This window comes from Notamacropus eugenii, chromosome 5 (genome assembly GCF_028372415.1).
Source record: "Notamacropus eugenii isolate mMacEug1 chromosome 5, mMacEug1.pri_v2, whole genome shotgun sequence".
In the NCBI taxonomy this organism is placed as follows: Eukaryota; Metazoa; Chordata; class Mammalia; order Diprotodontia; family Macropodidae; genus Notamacropus; species Notamacropus eugenii.
This window is the reverse complement of record NC_092876.1, coordinates 34258680-34282793: the sequence shown is the minus strand read 5'-3', so window position 1 is coordinate 34282793 and position 24114 is coordinate 34258680. Positions and strand designations below refer to the sequence as shown.

The following is a 24114-nucleotide window of genomic DNA, read 5'->3' as shown; positions in this document are numbered from 1 at the left end:
AAACCCCAGATGGGGGTACAAAGAATCAGACATGACTGAAATAAATAAAAAGCAACAGTGCCTAATAAAACAAAATTAGACCATGAGTTTCAGAGGGCTGGACCCAGCTTTCTTGCTTTGTGGCATTCTCAGTCTGTAATCTCCCTGAGGGCAGGGCCCAGGTCTGTCCCTACTCTGTCTCCCTAACTCCTGAGAGTTTACCTCTGTGTTCTTCTCCCAGACCCTCCCCATCCTAGATCCTCCTTCCCTTTCTCATCTACCATGCCTCTGCTTGAAGGTCAGGGGCAAGATCTTGTCTCCATTCTGGAGTGGGGAAGGGAGATGGACACGGGTATCCAGGAGCTAAATGCCAATGGGATGATCCCCCTCTTCCCATACCTTTTGCAGGTGGAACAGACACATTTCATAGTCCTCTGCCTCTGAGCAAGCCACCAGGATTGGCTCCATTATGTTGCCTAAGGAACAGAGAGCGGGAAAGCAGGAGGTTTCTGAGTAGGGTGAAAGCTGGGAAGACAGAGATGTTTAGGACACTCCATCCCCACTTGCTGTGCCCCCTCTACCTGTCATTTCAAACTCCAGCCTCCCGAGAGTGGCTGACTTCTCCTGAGCCCAGATTCCTGACCGAGGGAGCTTTCCCTGCGGAGAGGAAGAAAGACATATTTGGGACCTGGCTCTCAAGAGGGCAGCCTGCTACAGACAGAGCTCTGGCTTTAGAGTTAAGGAGGCCTGGGTTTGGAATCAACTTCTAATATACACTAAGTGTGAGACCCTGGACAAGTCATTTATCTCTGAGCTTCAGCTCCCTCTTCTATAAAATAAGGATGATCACAGTGCTTTGGTACAGGACCAGGCTCCCAGGGTTGTGAGGATCAAAAGAAATGATGCCTTTCACATGCTTTGCAAACCTGAAAATCATGTAGAAATGAGAACGTGATTAGCATCTGCAGTCGGGTCCCCAGCCCTGCTCATATACACCTTCCTCACTTCTGGGAATTACCTCCCCTCTTCTCTGGGCCAGCCCATGACCATCATGAGTTCCTTCGAAAACCACCTTCACTCCTCCAAGAAGCCGGCTGTGATTCCTCCAGCCCACACTCCTGGCTTCCTCTGAGGCTTGACAGCATTTACTCTTGTGGCCTTTAGGGCATCTCTCCCTTGCACTAACGTTCCCAGAAAGCATCATCCGACAGCTCCCCCTATCCCCAGTAGTGAGGGCATGGCCAAGGCCTCTCTCTTCCTTCTCCTTGTAGACTATGAGGTCTCTGGGGTCAAGGACGGTTCCACTCCCCTCTTCCAGGGACTGTCAGCGCCCACCTCTGTGCCCTGGCTCTTTCCTCCAATATAGCCAAGGTCAAGGTTGGCCTGACAAGGGGGTCAGGGGACTGAGGGCAAGCAAATGTGAATGAACAAGAGAAAGTTCCTTGGTTAGATGCCAGTTCCTTGCTTTTTCCTTGGTTTGGCATCCCTCCATTGACCTCCCCGCTGTGGGCATTAGGAAAACCATGATCCCTGGGGCCTCTAGGGGCCAGAGGTGGTCTTCTACCTGGTAGATGAGGCCAGAACCTCCATGGCTCAGAGACAAGAACACAAGGTCCTCAGCAAACAAAAGCAGGAGGCGATCTTGGAACTCCTATGGAACAAACAGTGTGCTAGACCTGCAGGCCAGGGGCCGGCCAGGAGCCCAGGCCTGCCCTCAGCTCCCACGCTGACTGCCTGTGTGGGTGCTTCTGGGCAGGTCAGTGTCCTCTCTCTGTCTCCTGTATGACACTCTGCCCTTCTCCCCTTCCATGACTGTTCCGAGAAGGACTTTGTGAGCTGGAATCATCCTATTTGTGGTTTGATACTGTTATTGTTTTTAAACAGATAAGGGAGGGCATGTAGTGAAAAAAAAATTTTTTTAAATAGAAATTAACTCTATGACATCATTGGTAATAGAGTCTGAGAGGTGGGAACAGGGGACAGCCCAGGGAAGCACCCAGAAAGCATGTTGGGAGTTCTTAATAGATAACCTGTCCCTTTGAACCCATGCCCTCTTCCTTGTCAGCCCTCCCTCGCCCCATCCTGCCCAGTGGAGCACTCACCCTGGAGCCTGCATAGGCCACCTGGACTGGCACCAGAGCTAGTATTGGACCCAGATGCTGGATGGGCTTTCCCTCCCACTGCTGGATGGGACAGCAGAGCAGGCGACTTCGGAGCTCCTGCCTCTTCCAGGGCTCATCACAGGGAACCTGAAGGACCCCTCATCAGGGTGTCTGGAGAGCCCACCCCTTTCCTCCTCCCCCTTAGTCCAACTCAGTTCAGTCTGGGACAAGACCAAGGACCTAGGATGCAGCCCCCAGTCTCTCCAGCCAAGCAGAGCCTGGGAACCAGGCTGGAGGATTCAGCCCCTAGGCCCAGGCCCAATTCCCACTTCCTTTCCCTCTCTTACCAAGCCCTACCCCCAGTTCAGCTCCAGGCTCCAGTTCAGGTCTACCCCTACAATCTAGCCTAGCCTGGGAACCAGGGTCTAAGATCCAGGACCCAGTCCTTATCCTTGTCCCTCCAGTCCAGCTTATCTTGAGACCCAGAACCCAGGATCCAATCTTCCAAGACCAGGCCCTACTCATCAATCTGGCCCAGTACCAGGCCCAAGGCCTAACCCAGTCTGGAATCTTAAAACTAGAATCTAGACCCCAGGACCCAGCCCAAGCTATTATGAGACCTAAGACCAGACCTGACCTTTTCCTACAGTCCTGACCAGCTTACTAGCAGGCATCAGGGACCAATAACCCCCAGACCAAGCCTCTAGACTTACTCTCCAACCTAGCCCTCCCCAGGTCTTATTCCAACTTGAATCCCAAGACCTGGCCCCCTAAGGCCCAGTTAAGCCCAATTAAGTACTAGGAATCCTTCAGCCCAGCCCAGTCTCAGACCAGTGACCCAGGACTCACTCCCAAAGACCAAACCAAGGCTTGTCCATTAATAGGGACACTCTAGCTCAGCCCAAGCCAGGCCAGGCCAGACATCCAATCATCTAATCCAATCATCTCCCAAATAGCCTTGGAAAGAGGACTTTGCTCTGGGCTAGAGACCATCCTTATTTCCTGCCCTAAGGTGGGAATGGGGGATGAGGTCGGATAGGAGCTCAGGTCACCAGGTCTCAATTGGTTGGAAGTAGGGGACTTTGGAGGAAGTGAGGTATGTATGTGTGAGGGTCCCTGGGTGAGGCAGGCTTGGGGCCAGGGAAGCTAACAGCTATTTCAGGGAAATGGGGCTTGGTTTAGGTCCCAAGCTTAGGGGTCCTAAAGTGGCTTATGTCTGCCCTCTAGTGACAAACATGGGGATTGTGCTAGATGGGGAGAGGACTCAGTCCTAGCTTAGAGCTGATCTCCCCTCCATCCAGGCCTGGAAGAGATTGGTCCAGGATCCCTCTTGGTCCCCCAAGTACCTCTCTCCCAGTGTCCTCTGGCTATAATCTTCCCTGGGGAGGCAAGAGCTGGCAGTGGGGGAACAATCATCCCAGAGGTTGGAGCTGTATATATCATTAGACAGGCCTTGTCCCCTCTCAGTCTCTTTTTCCCTGCCTGTAAAATGAGGAGGCTAGCGCTGATAATATCTAACATTCTCTCCCAACTCTTGGGAGACCTCCCTCCTGTATCCATTCAGGCCTCTTATACCACCTGCTAAGGCCCCTGGGGGCAGAGGACAACATAGACCAATCTTTTGGATTTGAAGTCACCTTGGCAGATGATTGGAGGATGGATTGAGTTGGGGGAGGGGCAGCTGAAGGCAGGGAGGCCAGCTAGGAGGCCATTGGAACAGTCCAGGTGAGAGGTGATGGGAAGCTGAACTAGCCAGGTAGCTGTGTATAGGAGAGAAGTTATGAAATCAGATGACATTTGGAAACCCATCAGGAACGTGGGGTGAGTATGAGTGAGGAGCCAAGGATAGCGCTGAGGTTTCCAGCCTGGGTGACGGGATGGTGCCCTCAAAAATAATAGGAAAGTTTGGAAGGGGGCAACCTTTGGGAGAAAAGATCAGGAATTGAGTTTGAGGCGTGCTGAGGTAGAGGACCAGCCATCTGAAGTGGATAGATTTAGTCATCTGCATAGAGATGCTAATGGAACTCATGGCTGCTGACAAACTCACCAAAGGAGATGGTGTAGAGCAGAGGTCCGAGGTTTTTGTACTTAACGAGATAAGAATATCCCATACAAAAGCAAGTCCAGATTTGGCCCTTTTTGGCCTGTAGTTTGCTGATCCCTGGTATAGAGTGAGAAAAGAAGGGGCCCCAGGACAAAGCCCTGTGGGACCCCCATGGTTAGTGGGCATGGTCTAGATCAAAGCAAAGGACACTGAGAAAGAGTAGATGGCTAAGTAGAGGGAGAGCCAGGAGAGAAAAAGCAGGTATCCTGAAAACCTAGAGAGACGAGAGTATCAGAGAGGAGAGAGGGATCCGCAGGGTCAAAGTCTGCCGAAAGGTCAAAGAGAATGAGGATTGAGAAAAAGCCATTGGATCTGGCTGTGAGGAGATCTCTGGTCACTTTGAAGAGGGCAGTTTTGGGGGATAAGGAAGTCAGAAGCCAGACTGTAAAGTTCAAAAAAGAGTGAGAGAAGAGGAAATAGAGTCACCTGTTGTAGACGGCCTTCTCAAAGAGTTTAGCCACAGAGATATGGGACAATTGTCAGCAGAGATGCTGGAGCTAATGAGGGTTTTTTAAGAATGAGGGAGACATGGGCTTGTTTGCTGTAGCTCATTCTTCGTTTCTGAAGAGGATCAATGAGGGTCGTGTCTTGACTTGTGTGTGAACTGGATTTAAGTGAGGCAGAGATGCACAAAGTCATCAGTCTCACTCTGTCTTACAGAGTCATGGAAATCTAACAAGAAGACAAAGTCAAGATGACTGGCGATGGCCGGGGTTCAGTGGATGACTGCAGCATCTTCTATGCATCACCAAGTTCTAAGCCCTCCACAGCACCTGCTTCAGCCGCCTTCAAGACTGTTGGAACAAATTGCTCTCATCTGCCGGTTCCACTAAGGGGAGTCTTTCTGTGCTTGGGGTAAACACCCCTTAACTCACTGTTGTTTGCCCTCAACCTGGTTTAGCCCATCTGCCAAGATGGTGTGTGGCCACTGCGCATAACACTGTTTTTTGGGGCCACAGGTAAGAATTGGCCCCAAACAGGTGGATGACTTCAGATGGATGAGAGGGCTCACACCAGAGATGCTAATCTGCCCTAAACAGTCAGCGAACTGGGAGAGACTGAAGAGAAGGAAGAGAGGGGAATGATAGAAAGGAAAATCTGCTCTGGAGGGTAGGAGGGGATGCGATCAAGAGTATATGACAAGTTGGCATTGTCTAGAAGAGCCACATCCTCATCAGAGACTAGAAGGAAGGAGGAGATAGTGGGAGATGATGTCTGACTGATGTGAGGTGAAGACGAAGGAGAAGGGAAGTCACTGAGAATGGCCTCAGTTTTTTCAGGGAAGTCTAAGGCAAGGTTTTCATTTAAGAGGGTGGAGGTGCCATGGGAGGCTTGAGGAAAGAAACAGTTCTTAAGGAGAGTGGGATGGTGAATATTTGCCTTGCTATAGTAAGGGTCCAGTTGAGTTGAAATAGAACAGATTTGGAGTTCTCCTTTCACCCCCACCTCCAGCACGGTTTCATGACTCCTTTCAGCTTCATTTAGCAGCAGGTGAGTAGGAATGAAGAAGAAGAAAGGTGGGAGTGATCCAGGGTTGGATGGATATGGTCAATAATAGGACAAGGGGACAGAGAATTCTAGTGTAGAGAAGAGGGTAGAGTTGAGCTGGTTCACCAAGGGGTTGTTGAGATAGGGAAGGAATGTAGCTACTGCAGGGAGGATGTCTTGGGAAAGAACTGAGAGGTGGGGATAATGGAGATCATGGTGAAGATGGACAAGGTTAGCAGTCATAAGGCAGATGGAAAATGGAATGATGAAAGATGGTGATCAGATCAAGGGGTTTCATAGTCTGTGACCATGGAAATGGAAGATTTATGAGTGACCCATTTACAACAGCAATGATATATGACCATAAGATGAAGGGTATAACCACATGTGTATGTTTATAGCTAAGGTGGAGTGGAGAAACAGGTCAGGAGAAGTGAGTAGACCTGGGAAATTTGGATATTTGAGGGAGTATGAAGTGTATGTGTTGAAGTCCCAGAGTATGAAGGCAAGGTTGTTTAGTGAAGGTGAAAGAAGAAACATCTGAAAGTGCAATGGGGAATAAGGCATAGCCCAACTCTCCTACAGGAACCAATGTAGCAGTATGTATGAGAAAAAGTGTAGCCAGTACTGTAAGGTAAGTGGATTCATTAGGAGGGAGATGTATCTCAGAGAGAGTCAGAAAATGGAAGGAGTGGGAAAGGAGAGATTTCTTCATTATGGTGTAAGCATTCCAGAGAGCACAGTAGAAGGTATAGGATGATCTGAAGTAAAAATGCTGGTGGGGAGGGAATAGAGTTAAGGTGTATAGGAGTAGGGAGCAGCCAGGTGGGAATGGGGAATAGGGTTTCTAATTTGGGATCTAGGGGTTCAGAATCACGGAATTGGGGTGAGTATAAGGAGGTAAAAGAATGCTCATCACTGAGGAATCAGCCCAGGCAGAGGACTGGATAGAGATCTGTTGAGGGAGGTACATAATTAGATTATTCTGTGAGGTTCACCCTTCTAACTTCTTCCTACTATGGCAGGTGGGAGTGTAGGGGGTGGGGAATGGGACACATCTGGGCACCTCTTTACAACTACCTAGCAGAGACTCAGGCCTCCCCTTTCCTCTTCTAGTGTGGCCCCCTCAGTGGTCCTCTGGGATGGAGGCTTCTCCACTTCTCCAAATGGAGACTCACCAGCAGAGACAGGGGACTAGAATAGGATTCCAAGTTCTGGACTTTCAACTCTTGGATTCGATGCTTCAGCCCAAGCACCCAGAGCCGGCACTTGTCAGTGGTCCCACAGAAGATGGTCTTGGTCTCAATCATGGAACCTGTGAGAACACACCCTAGTACTGTGTCCTGGGCCCTAAAAGCCTCCAAAATCCCCATCTCTAGCAAAAAAGCCCCAATCCCCCATCTCAGTTATAGAGGACCCCAATGATCAGGCATTGTGAACATTGAGCTCCCTGATTTACCATCTCAGGCCCAGAGGGCCTCAGTTCCCCTTCTGGGAACAATTTGGTTTTAGGGGAAAGAGTGCTGAATATAGAATCGGGTTTGGATTTGAACCCAGGATCAAATGACACTATCTGTGAGACTTTGCCCTAATTGTACCTCAGTTTCTTCATCTGCAGAATGAAGAGGTGACTAGGTGGACTAAGGTCCCTTTCAAGATTAAAATTTAAGAAATTCTGGTCCCTAATGAAAAGAAATGCTTGGGAAGGTGGCCTAGCGCTACCAGACCTTAAACTGTACTATAAAGCAGCAATTATCAAAACCACTTGGTATTGGCTAAGAAACAGAGAGGTAGACAAGTGGAATAGACTTGGCACTCAAGATGCAGTAGGCAAGGAATATAGCAACCTTCTGTTTGATAAACCCAAGGACCCCAGCTTCTGGGATAAGAACTCATTGTTTGACAAAAATTGCTGGGAAAACTGGATAACAGTGTGGCGGAAATTAGGCATAGACCCATACCTGACACCGTACACAAGAATAAAGTCCAAATGGGTACATGATTTAGGTATAAAGATTGATACCATGAATAAACTGGAGAAGCAAGGAATAGTGTATTTATCAGATCTATGGAGAAGGGAAGAATTCTTTACTAAAGAAGAGATAGAATGCATTATGAAATGCAAAATGGATAACTTTGAGTACATTAAACTGAGAAGTTTTTGCACAACCAAACCCAATGCAACCAAAATCCGGAGGGATGTAGTAAATTGGGAAAAAATTTTTACAGCTAAGCTCGGGGATAAAGGCCTCATTTCTAGAATATATAGAGAACTGACCCAAATGTATAATCATACAAGTCATTCCCCAATTGATAAATGGTCAAAGGATATGAACAGGCAATTTTCAGAGGAAGAAATTAAAGCTATCTATAATCATATGAAAAAATGCTCTAAATCACTATTGGTTAGAGAGATGCAAATCAAAACAACTCTGAGGTACCACATCACACCTATAAGATTGGCAAACATGACAGAACAAGAAAATGATAAATGCTGGAGAGGATGTGGGAGAGTTGGAACACTAATTCATTGTTGGTGGAGCTGTGAGCGCATCCAACCATTCTGGAGAGCAATTTGGAACTATGCCCAAAGGGCTACAAAAATGTGCATACCCTTTGACCCAGCAATATCGCTACTAGGACTATATCCCCAAGAGATCATAAAAATGGGAAAGGGTCCCACATGTACAAAAATATTTATAGCAGCACTCTATGTAGTTGCCAAAAACTGGAAGTCAAGGGGATGTCCATCAATTGGGGAATGGCTGAATAAATTATGGTATATGAATGTAATGGAGTACTATTGTGCCATAAGAAATGATGAACAAGAAGACTTCAGAGAGGCCTGGAAGGACTTATATGACCTGATGCTGAGTGAAAGGAGCAGAACCAGGAGAACTTTATGCACAGCAACAACCACAGTGTGTGAGAGTTTTTTCTGGTAGACTTAGATTTTTGTAATAACACAAGAACTTCTGAAAAAAAAAAAAATCCCAATGGTGGACCTCAAGGCAAAAAGCCTTCCACACTCAGAGAGAGAAATATGGAAGTCACTCACATAATGTAGCAGATCATGTTTGTGTATGTGTATCTGTTTGTGTATCATGTTCTGATTTGTTATACGGATTCTTTCATTTATCTTAGTCTGACTACACAGCATGACTATAGTGAAAATATACTCAATAGGAAAGTTTATGTAGAATCTATACAGAATTGTATGCAGTCGTGGGGAGGGAGGGAGGTAGTGGGGGGTGGGTGGGGAGGGATAAAATCGCAATTGTATGGCAGTGATTGTTAAACATTAAAAAAAATAAAAAAATTAATAAAAAAAAAAAAAAAAAAAAAAAAGAAATTCTGGTCCCATGGTTCTGATTCTCCATCTAGACCAGGAGTTCTTAACCTTTATGTGTGTGTGTGTGTGTGTGTGACTCCTTTGACAATCTACTCACACACTATCCCCTCCACCCATTTTCTCATGACTGAGATTCCCTATCTCATGCAGGCTAGAAGTCCAGTGGCCACTCATGGGGCTGACCCCAATGCTCATCAGTACGGGAACTCTGACCTGCTCCATTTTTCTGACATGGGCCTGTTTGCCCCTCATTACACAGCCAGGTGACTCTCTACTCCCAGGGTTCACCCCACTGGCACCAGACTTAATGCAGATACAGGCTTGCCCTAGCATACAGCTGTCAAGAAGTCCACCAGACTCAGGTTCCCCAGGAGTGGTAAGTACAGGCCTGGAGCACTACCCTTAGCAGCTATGGACCCCTTCTCAGAATAATGTCTTTAAATGAACAAACCAAAATACTTTGGATTACAAAGGAAAGCAATGATACTGAAATAGTTATCCAAGTTTTGTTTTTTTTTTAAGTTCATGGACCCCAGGTTCCTTATGCTAGACCACAGAAGTCTCTGATTCCCCACCCCAGTCCCAGGGGTCCTGGTTCTTTGTCCTCTAGGCCCATCCTTAGGTATGGAATCTCTTCTTAGCCTCAAGAAGGGGATGCCTGTGATGATCTGAGAGGCTCTGAGAAAAAAAGACTTACCAAAGATGTCAAGTCCAGTCTGATCACCCTGGTGCTCTCTCACCCTCAGCCCTGTGAGGGGAAGAAGTCCCTGCAGGCACGAATAAGATATGACTTCCATCCCTTTTCTGACCCTAGCCGGTCTTCTTGAACTCCTCTGGTGTGCTTAGAGCTCTGGGCCCTGAATACCTGCAGGCTTCTCCTTTCTGTTCTCACACTATTCTTAATGATGAGGGCAATAGGGCAATGGGGCCTTGGACAGGCAGCATGAAGCATGACTTTAAGACTGTGGGCTCTGGTCCTATGGCCAAGAGCAGAAAATTCAGGATATAAGTCCTTGTAAAGGAAGCAACCCAGAACACCAATCAATTCTGGGAGGGGAAGTCATCCATCAGCTTCCTATTTTACTTCATTACTATTGCCAAATGGGCACTAAGTTCAAGTATAACAAGGGTTGCCTTCTAAATTTTGGTACCCTGGGACAAACTCCTGGTTGCCCCATCTTAGTTATGGCTCTGGGGAAGTGGTAAAGTGAGAGAATTGTGGGCCCTATGTTAGCTTACACTCATACAAATGCTTGTTGAGGTAGCTAGGTTGGTTCAGGGGATATTCTCTATCATGAGTCAGAAAGCCCGGAGTTCAAATCTGACCTCAGAAGCAGACTGTCTTATAAGTCATTTAACTTCTGTCTGCCTCAGCTGAAAATGGGTCACCTCTGTAAAAAACAAAAAACAAAAAGCAACTCACCAAAAAAACCCCAGCAAAAATTAGAAAATTGTGACAAGGGCACTTACCTCCCAAAGTTGTTGTAAAGATCAAATGATAATATTTATAAAGTACTTAACACAGAGCCTGGTGCTTAGCAGCCACTCAGAATAAATGTTTCTTCTTTTTCCTTCACCCTCATGTCATCAGTGCCTCACCCCATCTGCAGCAGCCCTCAACCGAATCCACTCATCTGTCCACTTTGCTCCCCAGAACCAGACATAAGGGCCATAGGGTGAGGAGGGGAAGGGGGGGTCCAGGAGGAGCGAGGAGGAGGAAGGCTCACCTGATAGACAAAAGCTTGATGCCCAGGAACTAGTGTCAGAATGAGAAGGTGGGAGGGAAAGAGCACCAGGTATCTCTCGGCTGCCTCCTGCTGGGAGAGGTTGGGATCCATTCACACTGGGTACTATGTCTATACATGCTGGCAGAATTGGTGAAGTGAATCCCAAATGTGGTACAAAAGCCTTCTCTCAAAACTCTCCCCAGTGACCCCAGAAAATCCTCTGGCCATAGTTGCTTTTGATAGGTGGCATGGTGGACAGAGTGCCAGGTCTGGCACTGGCACTAGCTGTGTGATCCTGGACAAGTCACTCCACTCTACCCTGTTTGCCTCAGTTTCCTCATCTGTAAAATGAGCTGGCAAACCAGTCCAATATCTCTGCCAAGAAAGCCCCAAATGGGGTCACAAAGAGTTGGACAGCAACAGCAACTCTTTGGCCTCCCTCCTTCTCTGGGGGAGTGGGAGGGTGTCCTTCTTTATTCCTCTGGTCTAGGACCTCCCTTTCTGGCCTTCTTCTGTTACCTTGGGGCCCTTTCTTCTTTTCCTGAGGGAGCTCCTCTTCTTATCCTTCCAGGAGCTCTTGTGTGTGTGTGTGTGTGTGTGTGTGTGTGTGTGTGTGTATGTGTGTGTGTGTGTGTTTGGGCGTGCAAACTTTGTCTTCAAGCATGTGCTGACTTCACTGAATCACAGAATTTGAGAGCTGTCAGGGACCTCAGCGCCCCTCTTTCTGTCCGGTCTAAACTGTCCACCAAAGGAATCCCCAGTATCCCATGCCCAACTAGATCATTCAGTCTCTGCACAAAGACCTTCAGGGAGGAGGAGCCCACCACCTCCAACGTAGCCTGCTCCACTTTGAGACAGCTCTCATTGTTAAAGAGCTCTTCCTCAATCAAACCTTAATTTGCCCCCTTTAGGGGTGACACTTTGGCCAATAGGCACAGGGTCATAAATTCTGAGTGGGGACAGAGTTCAGAGATCCTCAAATCCAACACCCTCATTTTTTTTCAGTCTTTTCAGTCATTTTTTTTTAGTTGTGTCAGACTTTCCATGATCTCATTTGGGGTTTTCTTTGCAGAGATACTGGAGTGGTTTGCCATTTCCTTCTCCAGATCATTTTACAGAAAAGAAAACTGAGGCAAACAGGGTGAAGTAACTTGCTCAGGGCTATTCATCTAGTGTCTGAGGCAAGATTTGAACTCAGGTCCTCTTGACTCTAAACCCTGCATATCCTCATTTTACATATGAGGAAACTGAGGCACAAGAAAGTGAAATAACTTACCCAAGGTCACACAGGTAGTAAGAGTCAGAAGTGGGATTTGAACTCAGGTCCTCTGATTCTAAAGCTCATATTCTTCCCACTATTCCTCACAGTCTCCAGTTTGAATTGGGATATACACTTTTTTGTGCCCATTTTACAGATGGGCACACTGAAACACAGCAAAGAACAACAGACCCTAACTGAGAAAATGTTCTCCCTGGCCAGAAGTCTGGAGATTGACCTGGGTTGGCATGGACAGTGTCTATACAGTGGTGTGGGGACCAGGGCATTATTACCTCCTCATGGCAGCTGTGGAACTGGACCATGGAGGACCACAAGATGTCCCCCAGAGAATGTAGGCTGCCCTGCTTCCACCTCTGGATTGGTTCTGAGAACAGAAATGCCTCGAGCTCCTTTCGGGTCTTACCCCACAGCACCTCCTCCTGGAATCAAACAACCAATCAACAAGTGTGTATTTATTAAGCCCTCACCATGTGTCCAGTCTCTGCTCTCACGAAGGTTACCTTCCATTATGCACACATAGAAGTATTCACAAAATAAATACAAAATGATTCCAAGGTGGAATTGGGGGGGAGGTAATAGCACTTGGTGAGAAGTGCACAGAAATCATGGAAGGTGATATTTGATCCCCTACTATGTGCTAGGCACTGGGCTAAATGCTTTCTAAATATCCTTTCATTTGATCCCTACAACAACCCTGGGAGTCAGGTCATTTTATAATCTCCATTTTATAGCTGAGGAAACTGAGGCAACCAGTGGTTAAGTGATTTGTATACAAGTGTCACATGGTAAATTCAGTGTCTCAGGTGGGTTTTGAACTAGGTCTTTGTGACTTCAGACCCAGAGCGCTATCCATGGTGCCACCTAGCCGCCAAACTTTTGTGTTTGAGTGGAGTATGGAGTAGGGGGAGTGGGAGAGTGGGGGGAGACATGAAGCCTATTGGAATTGTCCAGAGTAGTGGTTCTCAAACTTTTTGGTCTTAGGATCCTTTCACATTCTTAAAAGTTACTGAGGACCTCCCCTCCCCCAAAGTCTTTGTTTATGTGGGCTATACTTACCAATGTTTACATATGAGAAATTAGAATGTTTTAGTGGTACTAGGAAAATGGTTTTGACCTTGTGACCCCACAAAGGGCCTTGGAGAACCTCCCAGGGACCCTTGCCTATGCTCTGAGGTTCATTGGTCTGAGAGATGAGAACTTGGGCTCTGGTGGCGGGTGTTTGAGTGAAGAAAACAGGACATACCAGAGACAGACAAATAAGAACAAAAGATGTTTTGCAAACTTTCAGGCTCAGGGATAGAGACTAGGCATGATTTCATTGGGGAACTTTAGAAGAGGAAATTCACTCTACTAATACAGCTTGGCCCCTCCTCCACTAGATATAGTCTTAAGAAGGATACTGTTTCTACTTATGCAGGTCAGCACCTTCCTATGATCAATCAATTAATATTTATTAGGCACTTAGTAGGGGTAGCTAGGTAGTGCAGAGGATAGAGTGCTGGACTTTGGGTCAGAATATCTAAGTTGAAATCTGGTCTCAGACACTTACTAGCTGTATGAACCTGGAGAAGTAACTTAGCTTCTATTTGCCTCAGTTCCTCATCTGTAAAATGGGGACACACTAGAGAAGGAAATGACCAACCACTCTAGTATCTTTGCCAAGACCATCTTTGCTGGGGGTGGAGCCAAGGTGGCAGAGTAGAAAGATGCACATATGCTACTCTTCTCCCATAGCCCATAAAATACCTGTAAAAAATTACTCTCAACAAATTCTAGAGCAGCAGAAGCCACAGAATGATAGAGATTTCCAGCCAAAACCTGGAAGGCTGACAGAAAAGGTCTATCTCACCCAACGCTGAGGGAGCCCAGCCCTGGCTGCATGGCACCAGGAGGAACAGGACTGAAACAGGCCTCTGGAGCAGAATTCCCAGTAGGGAGGGTCTCAGATCCCTCAACCCACAAGTGCTGAAGAAAGCTTCAAAGGTCAGTAAGAGGGCTTTCCCAACTGGATGAGAGAGGACCAGGGTCTCCCCCAGCACTGACCCTAGGCAGCAGCAGCAGGGGTGATGGCAGCAGGATGTGTCCATTCGTGAAGCACTCTGCCTAAAGACCCTGGAGGAATTGAACAACTGATCTGAATCTCAGCCCTGAGCATGGTCCTGGGGGGAGGAGGAGCACTAGGACCCTCCTCTTGAAAAAGGATTCAGAAGTCAAGTAACTGGCTGGGAAAATGCCCCAAAAAAGGAAAAAAAAATAAGACCATAGAAGGTTACTTTCTTGGTGAACAGGTATTTCCTTCCATCCTTTTGGATGAGGAAGAACAATGCATACTGTCAGAGGAAGTCAAGGTTTCTGCATCCAATACTTCCAAAATGAATATGCAGTGGGCTCAGATCATTGAAGAGCTTGAAAAGTGAGTCAACAGCTTGCTAAAGGAGACCCAAAAAATGGTAAGGAAAATAACACCTTTAAAAATATGCTAACTCAATTGGGAAAAGAGGTCCAAAAAGCCAATGAGGAGAAGGCTTTAAAAAGCAGAATTAGCTAAATGGAAAAGGAGATTCAAAAGCTCACTGAAGAAAATAGCTCTTTAAAAATGAGAGTAGAGTTCAGGGAAGCTAATGACCACATGGTAAACCAAGAAGTTAAAAAACAAAACCAAAGGAATGAAAAAATAGAAGATAATGTGAAATATCTCATTGGGAAAACAATTGACCTGGAAAACAGATCTCGTACAGACAATTTAAAAATTATGGGACTAGCTGAAAACCATGATCAAAAAAAGAGCGTAGACATAATCTTTCATGAAAATATCAAGGAAAACTGCCCTGATAGTCTAGAATCAGAGGATAAAATAAATGTTGAAAGAATCCACTGATCACCTCCTGTAAGAGATCCAAAAAGAGAAACTCCTAGGAATATTGTGGCCAAACTTCAGAGTTCCCAAGTCAAGTAGAAAACACTGCAAGCAGCTAGAAAGAAACAATTTGAATATTGTGGAAATACAATCAGGATAACACAGGATCTGACAGCTTCTACATTAAGGGATCAAAGGGCTTGGACTAGGATATTCCAGAAGTCAAAGAAACTAGGATTAAAACCAAGAATCACCTACCCAGAAAAACTGAGTATAATACTTCAAGGGAAAAAATGGTCATTCAATGATATGGAGGACTTTCAAGCATTCTTGATGAAAAGACCAGAACTGAAGAGAAAATTTGACTTTCAAACACAAGAATCAAGAAAAGCACGAAAAGGTAAACAGGAAAGAGAAATGATAAAGGACTTCCTAAATCTGAACTGTTTACATTCCTACATGGAAAGAAAATATTTATAACTCTTGAGACTCTTTCCTCAATATTTGGGTAAGTAGAGGGATTATGCACACACACACACACAAAGAGAGAGACAGAGACAGAGAGAGAGCGCACAGGTTGAGTTGAATCAGGAGGAATGATATCTATAAAAAATTAAATTAAGGGGTGAGAGAGGAATATACTGGGAGGAGAAAGAGAAAAATGGAATGGGGCAGACTATCATTCATAAAAGAGATAAGAAAAATCTTTTTCAGTGGAGGAGAAAAGGGAGGAGGTGAGAGGGGAAAAGTGAAACTTACTCTCTTCACATATGGCTTAAGGAGGAAATAACATGCTCACTCAATTTGGTATGAAAATCTATCTTACACTACAGGAAAGCAGGGGACAAGAGGACAAGTGGAGTGAGGGGGATGATAGAAAGGAGGGCAAATGGGAGAACGGAGTAATCAGAAGTAAACACTTTTGGGAAGGGATAAGGTCAAATGAGAGAATAGAATAAGTGGAGGGCAGGATAGGATGGAGGGAAATATAGTTAGTCTTACACAACATGACTATTGTGGAAATCTTTTGCAAAACGACATATATATAGCTTGTATTGAATTGCTTGCCTTCTCAGTGGGGATGGGTGGGGAAGAAAGAAGGGAGAGAAGTTGGAACTCAGAGTTTTAGGAAGGAATGTTAAGAATTGTTTTTGCATGGAACTGGGAAATAAGAAATACAGGTAATGGGGTATAGAAATCTATCTTGCCCTCCAAGAAAAGAGAGAAGATGGGGATAAGGGAAGGATGGGGTGTCAAAGAAGGGAGGGCTCATTGAGGGAAGGGGTAATCAGAATGCAAGGTGTTATGCGTTGGGGGGAGGGGAGAGGTGGGGAGAAAATTGAGACTCGAAATTTTGTGGAAATGATCTAAAAATAAATAAATAAAACTATAGCATACAATAAGATAAAATTAAAAAAGGCCATCTTTGCCAAGACAAAAGTCCACAGGATCATGTAGTGTAGGACAAGGAGGAGGAGGAAGGAAGGGAAAGGGAGGGAGAGAGAGAGAAAGAGAGAGAGAGAAGAGAAAGAAGAAGAAGAAAGGAGAAGGGGAGAGAAAGAAGGAGAGAGAGAGGAGAAGAGGAGAGGAGACGGGAGGAAGAGGAAGAAGAGAGAAGGAAGGAGAGAGAAAGAGAGAGAGAAGATAAGAAAGGCCCAAGACAGAGTCTTGGGGGACAACCACAATCCTGGGGCAGGATATGTTGGTTATTCAGCAAGAGACTGAGAAAGAGTGGAAGGGGTCAGATAGGTAGGAGAAAATTGTGTCAGGATAACCCAGAGAGAAGAGAGTAACCAGGAGGAGAGGGTGGTCAGTACTGCAGGTAAGTCAAGAAGGATGAGAACTGAGAAAAGACCATCATTTTCTGATTTCTCCCCATTTGCCAACTCTTATTTCCATTCAGCTCGGTGTGTCAGCTCTTCCCTGAATATTACAGTCCACATCCTGCCCTGGACTGTCATATAGGACCTCCCCTTCATGTGTGGAATTCTCTCTCTCCTCATAACTCTAGTTTTCTTGCTTTAAAGCATGGATCCAATGTCACCTCCTACATGAGGGCTTTCATCATCCCCCTGCACCCTTGGAATTATTTTCTGTATATTCTCTGTGTATGTGTTATTTCCTCACTCCCTTCCCCTCCTGTAGAATGGGATGGTGGAATGGAAGCTTCCTTCAGGCAGGTCCTGTTCCATTTTTGTATTTGTATTCCCAGAGTGTATTACCTGGCATGGTATCTGCTTAATAAAAATTGAATTTAATTCATCAAAACTTGTGGCAATGATTTCACATGTGAGCATACATGTGCACTTGGACTCATGAGAGGAGTATTTCTCAGGACCTCCAGAAACAAAAATTACTTTGTAGGGAAAGTCTGACTTGCACTGACAACCAGAGCAGTCACGGGGGAGTCTCCTTCTGCCCCCAGGCCTCTCTTTTCAGTTTCTGGCCAAGACAGGATGGTACTCTGTGGACAAGGCTGGGAATCTCCAATTGCATTGTGGGTATGGGTGTGTACTTGGACACACTCCTCACTGCAATCCTAATCCTAGTTCTTTGAGAACTACCAAGGGAAGAATCTTCCCCCTTTACCTTTTACCAACATTTCCATTTTCTGGTGTCTGGTTCTATACACATTGTGTCTAATTAAGGTGGGGCTTGGTTCTGGCCTTGATTCCTTAGTTAGACCTACATTAGGTCTGTTTTGTTACTGACTCCCTCCTCCCCACCCCCACTTCCCATCCTGAACACTTACCTGGGGATCCAAAGATTGAAGGGCTTCTTGGAAGAGCTGTCCAATATCTCTCATATGTCCCTGGAAAGAACTGAGAGTGAGTCCTGGAGGCCAGCCTGAGAGAGGTGGAGCTGCAACCCCAATAGAGTGGAAACTGGGAGTTTCATTCCTAATGGGCTTTCCTGTTTCCTCCTCAAATAGGTGGCCAAGTTGTTCTCATTACTCACCAAGGCCCTGGATGGGATTCTGTTATACTCACATTTCCCTGGTCAGTTGAGGTATCTTGGGGATGAGTGGGTCTTTCCTCTCTAGTTATGGAGGTCGACCATTTCCTGCATTGGGGAGGAAGATGGGCAGGATTACTAAGATTTCTTTGGGTTCCCTTCAGAGTAATTGCAGAAAGAGGGAGGAAGGGGTGGATCTGAGAACTGGATGACCTCTTTCAGGTACAGTCTGAGAGCCCCAGCTCTTCCTTTTCTCAGGGGAAAGATCCACTCCTCTCACCCTCATTCTTTCTCTGCTCAGAAAGCAAGAAATGCGCCATTCCCCACACTTCCAAACCTTCCTCCAGCTGTATGAAATGTCTTCCTCCAAGGTTTGAAGCCCAAAACTTGCAGTATTCTGTGACTTTTCCCTCTCCTGCAGAAGTTGCTAAATCTTGGGCATTTCACCTCCCCTAGCATCTCTGTCATCTGAGTTCTCCATTCCATCCCCCATGGCCTCTAGCCTGGTACAGATCCTTGAGCTCTCTTGCTTAGACTCTTGTAACAGAATCCTAGCTGGTTCCTGGACCCTTTTTGGTCTTTCCTTTACATTGTGCCAGAGTCATCTTCCTATTGCCCTGAACTGACCATGTCACCTCCATGCTTATAGACCTAGAATGTTTGACCCAGCAATACCACTACTAGGTCTGTATCCCAAAGGGCTCATAAAAACAGGAAAAGGACCCACATCAGATCAAAACATTTTCTCTTTTATTTTCTTATTTTCTCTTTTTTGTTGTCTTTTCTTTCTCATGCATTTTCCTCTTTTGTTCTGATTCTTCTTTCATAACATGACTAATGTGAAAATATGTTAAATATGATTATACATGTATAGCCTATATGAGATTACATGCCATCTTGGGGAGGGGAAAAATTTAGAACTCAATATCTTATAAAAGTGAATGTTAAAAACTAAAAATTAATTTAAAAATAAAGCAATAATTATTATTAAAAATAGTATCTTATTTTTCCAATTATATGTAAAGATAATTTTTACCATTCATTTTTGAAAAATAATGAGTTCCAAATTTTTCTCCCTCCCTCCCTTCCCTTTCTCTAAAGTATATGAAGGGAGTAGGATGCAGCTAGATAGAGCAGTGGACAGAGCATCAGCCCTGGAGTCAGGAGGACCTCAGTTGAAATCCACCTTCAGAAATGTACTAGCTAGGGGGCAGAGCCAAGATGGCAGAGTAGAAAGATACACACATATGCAGGCTCTCCCCACACAGCCCGTAAAATACCTGTAGAGAGGGACTCTCAACAAATTTTGGAGCAGAAGTGGAGAACAACAGAGTGGAGGAGATTTCCAGCCCAGGGTGACCTGAAAAACCCAGGGGAAACATCTGTTGCACCAGACCCATAGCAGACCCCAGCCCTGCCTTGGCCAAGTGCGCTCACGAACAGCTCTCAGGGGCGGAATCTCCAGTTGCAGAATCCCAGTCCCAGTAACAGCGGGTTCACAGATCCCGAAACCCACAGGCACCAAAGGTCAGTGACAGGTTTTTTTTTTTAGCTGGCCGGGAAGGGAGAAAAGCCTTCCCATAGCTCTGGCCTTAGGCAGCAGCAGCAGAGGCCACATTGGACAGATGACTGCAGTTCCCCCTGCAGCCCCTACAGCAGCCCACATCCATTGTTGGATCATAAAACCCCTGGGGCACTGAGCAGCTCATTCTTACCTCAGCCCTGTGTAGAGGCCCTGAGGGAGCTGATCTTTATCTCACACTGAATGGTGGCCCTGCCCCCAGAGCTTAACTGAATCTCAGCCCCCCAATGCTGGCTTGGCAGAACTGGAGGCCAGGTGGCTGTGGAGAGGAAACGGCTAAGATTCTGGACACAAAAATCTCTTTCTACTCCCAGACCAGTGTACACACTTGATTGAGCCACCTTGGATGAACTAAGATCTTACAGATTCCCAGAGTATACCCTACTTTTGACAAAGGACCAAAAAGTCAAATAACTGGTTGGGAAAATGCCCCAAAAAGGGAAAAAAATAAGACTATAAAAGGCTGCTTTCTTGGTGAACAGATATATTCTCCCATCCTTTCAGATGAGGAAGAACAATGCTTACCATCAGGGAAAGACATAAAAGTCAAGGCTTCTGTATCCCAAACATCTAAAATAAATATTCAGTGGCCTCAGGCCATGGAAGAGCTCAAAAAGGATTTTGAAAATCAAGTAAGAGAGGTGGAGGAAAAATTGGGAAGGGAAATGAGAGAGATGAAAGAAAAGTATGAAAAGCAAGTCAACACCTTGCTAAAGCAGACCCAAAAAAATGCTGAAGAAAATAACACCTTCAAAAATAGGCTAACTCAATTGGCAAAAGAGGTCCAAAAAGCCAATGAGGAGAAGAATGCTTTAAAAAGCAGAATTAGCCAAATGGAAAAGTGCTGGGGATGGAAGCTCAATTCCAGGTGGACAGTCTCGGGCGGGTAAAGGTGGGAACTTCTAAATCTTAGAGTTCTCACGAGACCCCCCAGGAAACGACTGGGAATCGAGGTGAACCAAGCTATCTCGTGTATTTCCGCCTCTTCCCGTGAGAAACGTGATGGGAGAGAGCTCTCCCCGCCCTCGAGATTGTCCCGGATCTGGGCACACTATTGTTATCTAACAGCACGGTATTCAGATGCAAACTATGCTGCTGGAGAGTTTAAGTAGGATCAGGAAAGCCTGAAAGCTCTCTTGGGCGGAGGGGCAGACAGGACACAAGGCTCCGCTTTTCCTCTCTCTTCTCTCCCCTCCCCCTCTCTCCCCACTTATACTTCTACTTCCAATCTCTTATTGTAAGATCTTTGCCTCCTTGGGAGATTCTTCGCTCCCTCCTAAGGAAGAATTCCCCTGCACTTGTAACTAGACCCTGTAATAAAGCTCAACCCTTGTTCGACTCTGGAACGTCCTTTCTCTCATACGAGCATCTGGTTTGGCCAACTGAAGACCTTGGGATAGAGGTAAGGGAAGACTCAGGTAGCCCTCAGGCCTCTAGGCCTGGCAGAAAAGGAGGTTCAAAAGCTCACTGAAGAAAAGAGTTCTTTCAAAATTAGAATGGAACAGATAGAGGCTAATGACTTTATGAGAAACCAAGAAATCACAAAACAACCAAAAGAATGAAAAAATGGAAGATAATGTGAAATATCTTCTTGGAAAAACAACTGACCTGGAAAATAGATCCAGGAGAGACAATTTAAAAATTATGGGACTACCTGAAAGTCATGATCAAAAAAAGAGCCTAGACATCATCTTTCATGAAATTATCAAGGAAAACTGCCCTGATATTCTAGAAGCAGGGGGCAAAATAAATATTGAAAGAATCCACTGATCATCTCCTGAAAGAGATCCAAAAAGAGAAACTCCTGGGAACATTGTGGCCAAATCCAGAGTTCCCAGGGCAAGGAGAAAATATTGCAAGCAGCTAGAAAGAAACAATTCAAGTATTGTGGAAATACAATCAGGATATCACAAGATCTAGCAGCTTCTACATTAAGGGATCGAAGGGCATGGAGTATGATATTCCAGAAGTCAAAGGAATTAGAACTAAAACCAAGAATCGCCTACCCAGCAAAACTGAGTATAATATTTCAGGGGGGAAAATGGTCATTCAATGAAATAGAGAACTTTTAAACATTCTTGATGAAAAGACCAGAGCTGAAAAGAAAATATGACTTTCAAACACAAGAATCAAGAGAAGCATGACAGGGTAAACAGAAAAGAGAAATCATAAGGGACTTACTAAAGTTGAACTGTTTACATTTGTACATGGAAAGATAATATTTGTAACTCTTAAAACTCAGTATTTGGATAGTTGGAGGGATTATACACACATATATAGATAGAGGGCACAGGGTGAGTTAAATAGGAAGGGATGATATCTAAATTAAGGAGTGAGAGGAATTTATTGGGAGGAGAAAGGGAGAAATGGAATGGGGAAAATTATATCTCATAAAAGAGGCAAGAAAAAGCTTTTCCAATGGAGGGGGAAAGTGGGGAGGTAAAAGGGAAAAAGGGAATCTTACTCTCATCAGATTCAATTTGGTATGAAAAATCTATCTTACACTACAGGAAAGTAGGGAAGAAGGGAATAAATGGGGTAGGGGGGATGATAGAAGGGAGGGCAAATGGGAGGAAGGAGTAATTAGAAGTAAACACTTTTGGGGAGGGACAAGGTTAAAAGAGAGAATAGAATAAATGAGGGGCAGGATAGGATGGAGGGAAATACAGTTAAGTCTTTCACAACATGACTATTATGGAAGTCTTTTGCAAAACTGCACATATATATATAGCCTATATTTAATCGCTTGCCTTCTCCATAGGGATAGGTGGGGAAGAAAGAAGGGAGAGAAGTTGGAACTCAGAGTTTTAGGAAGGAATGTTAAGAATTGTTTTTGCATGGAACTGGGAAATAAGAAATACAGTTAATGGGGTATAGAAATCTATCTTGCCCTCCAAGAAAAGAGAGAAGATGGGGATAAGGGAAGGGAGGGGTGTGATAGAAGAGAGGGCAGATTGGGTGAAGGGGTAATCAGAATGCATGGTGTTTTGAGGTGGGAGAGGGGAGAGATGGGGAGAAAATTTGAAACTCAAAATCTTATGGAAACGAATGTTGAAAACTAAAAATATATAAATAAATTTAAAACAAAGAAACAAATAAATAATTCTTTTAAAAAAATGTATTAGCTGTGTGACCCTGGGCAAGTCACTTAACCATGATTGCCTCTCAAAAAACAATAAAGTATATGAAGGGTGGCCTGGTAGGAAAGAAAATGAGAGGTGAAATAATACATCAGGAGAAGATGATACAGGTTGATCACTGGAGACCAATTTGGGATGATGTACTGTGTTTCTTGTGTATAACAATTTATAATAAAAATAAAAACATTTGTTGGGGCAAAGCTGCATAGGGATCTGGCCTTGAAGCCAAGATGATCTGAGTTTAAGACCTGCTTCTGACACATACTGGCTGTGAGCAAATTCCTTAACCCCTCAATGCCCCAAACTACTCTCTGACACTATAATAGTGGGAAGGGCCTGACCTGCCTTGGTAGAGGGAATATCCTTATCTGAGTGTTCACTATAGCAATGAAGTCACAGGTCCCTACTCTAGTCCTCCATAATCTTGGTGCCTTTCTCTGAGACTACCAGCAATTTATTCCATTTTATCTTATTTGGACAAAGTTCTATATTGTCTTCTCCATTAGACTGTGAGTTCCTTGAGGATAGGGACTGTTTTTGCCCTTTGTTTTATCCCCAGTCTTTAGCACAATGCCTGGCACATAGTAGGTACATACAAGTGTTTGCTGATTTGTCTTACTGGTTGATCATCCTTGGTCTATTGGATTTGTTAAGAGAGAGGGAGTACTATGGTGACCAAGTGGTTAAACTAGATATGGGTCAGAGTGAGCAGAGGCTTGTTGAGGCCCCTCTATGATATTCACAATAACTTCATTAATTTTAAGAATTTAATATTTCAAGTATATTGTATCAAGGATTCAGGAAAAGAAATGACAGATGGAAAAGTTGGTAGTCCTTGGTCCTTGGGGCTAGTACATGAAATTAGTCAGATGCTATAGGAAGAAGGTGGATATAAGAAAACCACAATGCAGAATCAGCAGAGGATAAGTCAAGATAACCAGAGGATAAATTGGTGTGGTGATAGGTCAGCATAGTAGCACTGTTACTAGGGCATGGAGGATCATCTTCTTCCCAAGCTTGGTGTTGGATGGGACCAATGCAAGACAATGCAAACTGTAATATACAACAAGCCAGAAAAGACATAGAGCTCTGATATCTGTCATTTAAATGTCAGAGCTGTATGTCCTTTCTCAATAGTTGCATGACATGTTGTGTTATTTGAGTGACATTTGGGAAGCAGTCACCCCTTCTGGTTTTGGCTTTGGTGTGAGTGGGTTGGTGCTCTTTGAATATGAGTTACAGTATAAAGAGAGGAAGCTGGGCTCAAGCCATGAATACACAGTGACTCTGGCCCCCATAGCTTCAACTAAAATCATCAAGAAGGTTGGCTACTAAAGAGTGATCATTTTGGTTCCTGCTAAAGTATAGCAGCTGGATAATTCTTTTGCATTACTTCATGACCCCATCCACAATAGAAGGTAGAGACAAGGAGAAAGATCTTGGCTGTCAGCAAGATTCCTGATTGGCACCTGGTTTCAGAAGGCTACAGTTTCTAGGGAGAATCTGAGAACAGTAAAAACTGGAGAACACAAAATGTTAGAGCTGAGCC

General features: G+C 45.0%; 1 protein-coding gene across 3 annotated transcripts in view; it reads right to left on the bottom strand.

Moving 5' to 3' along the window:
• Window positions 1-24114, bottom strand: part of LOC140503990 (probable pleckstrin homology domain-containing family N member 1) — a 32718-nt gene that overhangs the window by 737 nt on the left and 7867 nt on the right. For 2 of the 3 annotated variants that reach the window (XM_072608445.1, XM_072608446.1), the window contains exons 2-11: window positions 17879-17951; window positions 17641-17700; window positions 12304-12450; window positions 10753-10842; window positions 9723-9792; window positions 6852-6988; window positions 2082-2228; window positions 1544-1630; window positions 561-636; window positions 379-455 (exon numbers count right to left, since the gene is read on the bottom strand). In XM_072608445.1, coding sequence (XP_072464546.1) covers window positions 379-455; window positions 561-636; window positions 1544-1630; window positions 2082-2228; window positions 6852-6988; window positions 9723-9792; window positions 10753-10842; window positions 12304-12450; window positions 17641-17700; window positions 17879-17951 — 964 coding nt within the window. Of the gene's footprint in view, window positions 1-378; window positions 456-560; window positions 637-1543; window positions 1631-2081; window positions 2229-6851; window positions 6989-9722; window positions 9793-10752; window positions 10843-12303; window positions 12451-17640; window positions 17701-17878; window positions 17952-19123; window positions 19204-24114 lie in introns of all 3 variants that reach the window. The other variant, XM_072608443.1, reaches the window with a different exon arrangement.